This window comes from Brassica napus, chromosome A4 (genome assembly GCF_020379485.1).
Source record: "Brassica napus cultivar Da-Ae chromosome A4, Da-Ae, whole genome shotgun sequence".
Lineage (NCBI taxonomy): Eukaryota > Viridiplantae > Streptophyta > Magnoliopsida > Brassicales > Brassicaceae > Brassica > Brassica napus.
Genome location: NC_063437.1, coordinates 13106521 through 13113513, shown reverse-complemented (window position 1 = coordinate 13113513; position 6993 = coordinate 13106521). Strand labels below are relative to the sequence as shown.

At 29.1% G+C, this 6993-nt stretch overlaps 1 protein-coding gene across 1 annotated transcript; it reads right to left on the bottom strand.

Annotated features, from left to right (window-relative positions):
• Positions 1–1680: 1680 nt before the first annotated feature.
• Positions 1681–4478, bottom strand: LOC125607996 (precursor of CEP11). Its single transcript, XM_048777663.1, has one exon. It carries the CDS (start codon positions 2768–2770, stop codon positions 2459–2461), a length of 312 nt encoding a protein of 103 aa, XP_048633620.1. The 5' UTR covers positions 2771–4478; the 3' UTR covers positions 1681–2458.
• Between the last annotated feature and the right edge of the window lie 2515 nt (positions 4479–6993).

Here is a 6993-nt window from a genome sequence, read left to right as displayed (position 1 = left end):
GATTTGTGTAAAATTTTGAACCGCTCCAAGTTGAGACCGACAAAATTTATTTGTTTACAGAGTATTAGTTTATAGAGGTTCTACTGTATGTTGTTTCATTTTAAAATAAATTAACAAAAAAGCAAGTCGATATATGAATAGTACAATTACATGAAATTGCATCAAGTTATAAATTTATAATATAATATTCTGTACAAATAAAAAAAATTATGATCAAACATCTATATTATAAAATAATATATTCTACTGTATATATAAATTACAAAATATAAAAAATATATATGATTTTTTTTTTAAAAAAACCAGCAGTTTATGAGTGTACGTTGAACATTATTTAAATAAATAATCCGCGCTAGTTTATATTAAGAGGGTGGAACTGAAATGGACTATAATCTATATATTAGGTAGTTTGCTAGATTTTTTACTTTTGATAGCTCAAAAAGAATGATGACAAAAAGTCCAAGGATGATTACTTAAACAAAAGAAGTTCCATTTACCTTAAATCTAACTGAGATTTTGAAATTGATAATTGCATTTTTGTATCATTTGATTATTTATTTTATTAAAAATAAAAGTTGATAATTTACGTTTTTAAAAAAATTAGAAAAAAAAGTTGATATTGTTCATCAGTCATCACGACACCAGATTGGGATATTAGGTACGATTTCTGGATATTGGGAAAATATAAGTTGGTATGGTCACCAGTCATCACGGCACCAAAAAGTCTATTTTCCACTATCATTGGGCTGAAGTAACATTTTCTGCCAATACTTATCGTAATCTTTTTGAAACACTAATAATGAACGTAACAAAATAAACAATGAACATTATCTGTTTACACATAGTTTTTTTACATATTATATATAGTTGCATTGCATGCTAGTAGTTTAATACTTAATAGTTGTAAACTAATATAAGCCAACTATTCTACGTACAATCTACAATATAGTTCATTTACCATGCCATTCCTTGGATACGAACCTCACGTCACCTCATTAATTAGATAACAAACATTAAAATACTTTTTGTAACCACATTTACATAATATCTTTAAAGAGATGATAATTCCTTTAGCACTAATCGCAATTGTTTACCTACCAAAGGAAATAGTTTTTTTTTTCCACTAGTCGCAATTGTTCACAAATCATGAGATATTAACATACATATGACATTGTTGTGAATGTTTTCTATATTTAAATTTTAGTTACATAACAGAACTATATCAATAATAAACGATGAGATACTCCGTTAAAAATATGCCAATAATGAAAGAAATGAGTTTTTTTCTAGATCCTTTTTAAAATTTAGTTTTCTTTTAAAAAAAGAACCTCGTGTAACGTTTTAAAAACAATCTGGCTTAAAAAATAGCGAGCATAAATCATAAACTACACACAATTGGACTGGCGTATCCACTTGGACCGGTCGTGAACGGTGGCAACCTAACCTGTGCACTTCTAAGATTCTCTATGTTTTGTGTATAATTTTTTCGGAAACTTTAAGAATATATGAGATGTATCTATGTATGATTTCTTTAAACTTAAGAGTAAGATATTTATATGCTTTTGATACACGCCCTTCCTTTTTTTTTTTTTTTTTTGGCATCACACGCCCTTCCTTTTGTGGAGCCTATCGAAGATTACAATTGCACAAAATCAATCATTTTGAGTTGTGTTATTTCAGATTTGTAAAGCTTTTTCTTTTTATAGTGATGTTGATTCCTCACTGCTTGTACATATCTTACTAAAAGAAATTGAAATATACCTAATCGTTTACCCTTACTCATAATCTAATTAAGGGATTGATGTATGGCTAATGGAAGATATTTTCCTATTAAATACCTAATAAACGATCAGATATATATGAAATATCTAAGATTAACTTATCTTAAAGTTGTAACACAGTTAGCTAAATGAAATTGACGTATGTACTAACCTTTAGTTAAGTGCCTAACTCCAACACTATTTGTAATTTTGTATACGTCAGAAAACATCTTGTAGCTACACGAAACTTACAACTCAATTATTATATTTTTTTTGTAGATTGCATTTCAAATATTTTTATTATTGTGTAAAAGTATCGGATACACATAAAGTTAACATAGCTGTGAATCCTCTTCACATTTACTTTTTTTTTATCGGCCTTGAACCATTCGATGATTCTAAGAAATATCTCTATACATAAGCCCGAGAGTATATATAGAGATTGAGTTTTTTTTTTGTAATACTGTTTTGGCTATATATGAAATAACCTCTTGTAAACATTTTTCAGTTAGCAAAAAAAGACACCTCTTGTAAATAATAGAACCGTGCGCGAGATATATACTAACACTGATCGACAATATAAAATTTAGAAATGGTAGAGATTCGAGAATAAATACCGCAATCTATTTATTTACAAAATGACAAAGAGCAGGAGATTTATAGATTTTAATAAACCAAGATTAAGAACTTCAAACTTCTCAAGTCTTGATCGAGTGGCCAACACCGGGACTATGCCCTGGCGCGGTGGGCCGGAAAGCATCAACACGGTAAAGATCTTTGTCCCTCCTCGTCTTGATGCTTCGTTGCAGACTCTCTGATTCATTCGGATTATCCTTGTGATAATGATGATGATTATGATGATGGTGGTGATGATGATGGCTAGAACGTTTCTTGCATGAATAATCCTGTGGATGATGACGCCTCAAACGACTACCCTGTGCCTCGCCGATGAATTCGCTGAAAAGGAGAATACTAAGGAAAAGGTAAATCACACGAAGGGTCTTTGCCATATCTAAAATAATATATATATATATATATATATATATACTATGCTTAGGTTTATAAGTGTTTGAACGCAAGAAGTAATATGAAAATAATAATAATGATTATAGTTTTGAGGTTGAAAATGTGGCTATTTAAAGACAAATTGGACTTAGGCGATTGATTCCGATGTTTCTAAGTTATTGATAGAAAACGACCGTAACTTTACTGTTCTTGGAGCATGCAAGACCCCATGATTGTACTTTGTAATCGATCGACGACCTATATTATATATATACCACCGAAATATCTTATTATCGTACAATTACTATCTCATGTCTGATTCATTGGAAACAATAACTAGTGTTTGATTTTATTTGAATGACATATTGTTCTTAGTCATTCGATGTGTGAATCTAGATGTAGGTTTACGCATAGTATTTGATGCTTATATATAGATTGGAATTATATTTGCTTCACCGTAATAATGATTTTTTTTTGGCACCGTAATAATGAGTAGAGTTATGATATCTGCTTAAGTAATATTTTAAGGACAAAGTGTACTTCAATGTTTTTCCACAAAAACAAACTGCTAGACTATAGCCCTTAATTAATGATTGTAACCCAAGAGTTATCTATATAGATATTTATATACATAAATATTTTATTCTAGTACCATTATTAGGTCATTATATGAATTACAATATTAAAATTTTATTTTATATCACTTTTAGTAGTATATGATTTAATCTATATGGCATATTGTTCTTTATCTCCCTTGCGATGTCGAAAAATGAAAGTGATAACTAGAGTTTATAATTGTAGGTTAATGTTTTGTAACTCAAAGTTGAGTATCGAAGAAGCTTAAACTATACTATATCATCACACATCTAGACAAAAGTAATGTATGAAAAATTATACGAACTATATGAATCATGACAATATCCATAATCTAATATGTTTTATGTTATTAATACAATAAATATAATTTTTATATTAGAAAAATATGCCAGATTTAGAATATGACATCACCCAACAATAATTTCTTTGAGAAACGAAACATATGTAAGACATATCCAAATGATCAAAAAAATGAAAACATATGGATCAGTCATTAAAAAATGCAACGTTATACATAAAAAATATGAGATGACATATTAAATATATAAAGCATTATGGAAAAATATCGAGTTACAAATCCAATACACTTTTATGTCTACCGAAGTTATGCTGACAATGTTAGTAAGATAACACATAGTAGTTGAGAGAGATGTTGACATATAATTTATATAGTTAGTATAGTCAGGTGGTATATTGTTCGTGTAGCTAGTAATTATCTTAATTATTGTTACATGGGCTCATACCGAGCCAACTTCTGGCGTGCCCCCAAATATGAAATGCCAAATCTCCTATGGGCTCCTAGAGTCTCTTATACCCCTATTACATAATTCTTTTTTTGATCATAATCCAAACTTCCAAATTAAATCTTTCCCGGTCATCAAAACTAAACCCTAACCCCCCCTATGGATTAGTGAATCCATGGGCAAATATTTAAATTCTATACTTTTTCAAATTCAAAAAAAAATATTTTAAAATCGTTTTTAATCATATTTTGATGATTTTTTTGAAAATATAGAAAAAAACGTTTTTGGATTTTTTAAATATTTTTATCAAATTCTATAAATCAAATAAAAAATATTAACGTTTCCATTTTAATTTTATGATTTTTCGTTTGACATATAAAATTAAAAGAACAAAAGGGTCCTTTTGAAATTGTGTTATGAGATATAGGAGTATGAGAGGATTTGTCTCGCTCATACCCTTGATTTTGGACTCTTCATTTTTAAATGATCAGTTGCATATGTGAAAAGTGGAATCAGAACTATGTGTAAGAATATCGTACTGAATGAAATCTATTGTTCTAAGAAAGGAAGAGACATAAACATGTGAAAACGGAAAATGAATGGTAGTTTTGCAAGAAAAAGGTTGGTGATGGTTTGAGATGCATACTCTATATATATTTGTTATTTTTATTATTTGAGTTATAATATTAATTGATGGTTAATATTAATGTTCGCAAGCCCCTCCGCAATAAAGTGTTCGATATTCATGGAAAGTTGTAAGCATTTGCATGTTAGGTTTGCTTCCCTGTAATATTCTCCTTTTCCTTCTTTGCTAAACTTTTTTTTGAACGACTAATTTTTTAATAAAAAGCGAAAACAGAGTTCAGATCTGTGGGCTAAAGTTACAAAACAGAAGATAAGTGTACTGGGCTTTAAGGACTTGTTTAGTTAGGATGTCTGCGACCCTGTTCTGTGAACGAGGGATGAGACGGAAGTCAATCGAAACAAAGCGAGACGAGAGACGGTGGATGTCTGGGAGAACACCGTAGAGCTCTGTGATCTGGCTTTTCCTTCTTTGCTAAACTAGACTCCCATTTATTTGATTTTGACGATTAGTACGTATATCTTATATATTTTTTAGTTTTTAAATCCAAATTATAAAATATTTTTTGAGAATTTCTTTAGTATTATTAAGAGGTCAAGGTACAATAGGTATTTTTAAATACAAACGATAGTGCTAGGCTGCTAGCTCAACAGGAAAATAATTATTCTAGTCTTTGTATATACACGGTACCAAATGTTTCTAATCTTTGTATATATATATATATATTAGGATAAATGTGGATATAAAAAGACTTACAAACATTTGATTTCATTTTTTATATATATTCTAAAATTCTAACAAACATGTCACGATATATCTAGAGAATGTACAGTGGTAAATTCTCACACGAATACTCTGAATGTCCAAGTAATATTTTTCACACAGCTAACTAATTTAAAATAAATAAAATATTAATATTTCGTTTTTTAGATAATGATGCTCTAAAACATCTTTAACCTCATTTTATGTTTTGCTAGTAAAAATGTTTTAGTTCTAATCCATTTTTCATTTTATAATAGAGTAAAATTGGATTTACATTATAATAGAACATTTCATTTATTTCATTTATAAAAAAAAAAGAATATTTCATTTATTTTTTGTTTGTCACTCTATTTTTTACTTTAAAATAAAATATTATTGTTGTAAAATTCAACTTTTTTAGTTATCCTATTTTAAAGAAAAATAGAATAACCATTGAAAATGGTTTAACAGGTTTTCATGGTGGCTTATAAAGATTGAGGAGGCCCAATTTGGACTATATCATCAAGAATCTGAGTTCAAAAAGGAACGGTGGAAATGAGACCTTCTTTAAATAGTATGATGGCCAACATAACAATCAATTTTAATATGTTTTGTTCATTTGTATAAAGCAAAACTAACAACCACGTTAATGACGGCTTTACTGTCACAAAACAAAAACATGTTTGCTTCGAGGAACTCCAAGATCCAAAATTAGCTTATTTCATCCATAGAATGTGACCATATCATTTGTTTCTTTGTATTATGTGATACAGTCTTACAAAATTACTAAGTGGAAAGTAATTCAACCTCTAACTTCTAAAATGTTATCTCATAGATTTTTTTTTTTTTATCAAATGTTATATCATAGATTTAGATTATTATTTAAGCAGTTAAGTTACAAACTATAACAATATATCATAACATTAGAAAGGTTATGGACACATAACACAGAGGGAAAATACAATTTTGAGAGCCAGAAACCATCAGAGAAGAATATCATTATTAAGTACAGAACTTGAGGCGATTTCATGGACTATGCAGTTCATGCTAGTGTCAGGATTTTTGCACCAATAGGATCTGATTTCAATGATTCAAGATCTAAGAACATGATCAAATTTTCCACTGAATTGAAAGAACTGTTAATACTAGAGAATAGATTTACAGATTTCTCAATTGTGTTTTTTTTTCTCACTTTAAACATATTTTTTTTCTTCTGATTTATTAGTTGAGATATCAATTAAAAAAACCATGAGTAAACCAAATTCTCTTCCAAGCCCACGATTCAGTTTTACTTTCTCTATCGCTGCATTAATCTGATTTCGTTCAATCATTAGCTTTCTAGGGTTTGATAAAATTGGAAAATCGTGGGTTTCTCTAAAGTTTAATCCTTTGTTCGGTGATTAGGAAATAATGTGTTTTTTCGCCAAAACTGCAAAAACTCATTTTTCCGTCAAAACCAGAAAATGTGTTTTCTCGCCAAAACCGCAAAACACATTTTTCCGCCAAAAACGCATTATTCCGCCAAAACCGAAAAACGCGTTTTCCGCCAAAACTGAAAAACACA

What these genes read in the sequence shown, in the direction of transcription:
- LOC125607996 (XM_048777663.1), bottom strand. Translation starts at nt 2,770, where the DNA reads ATGGCAAAGACCCTTCGTGTGATTTACCTTTTCCTTAGTATTCTCCTT.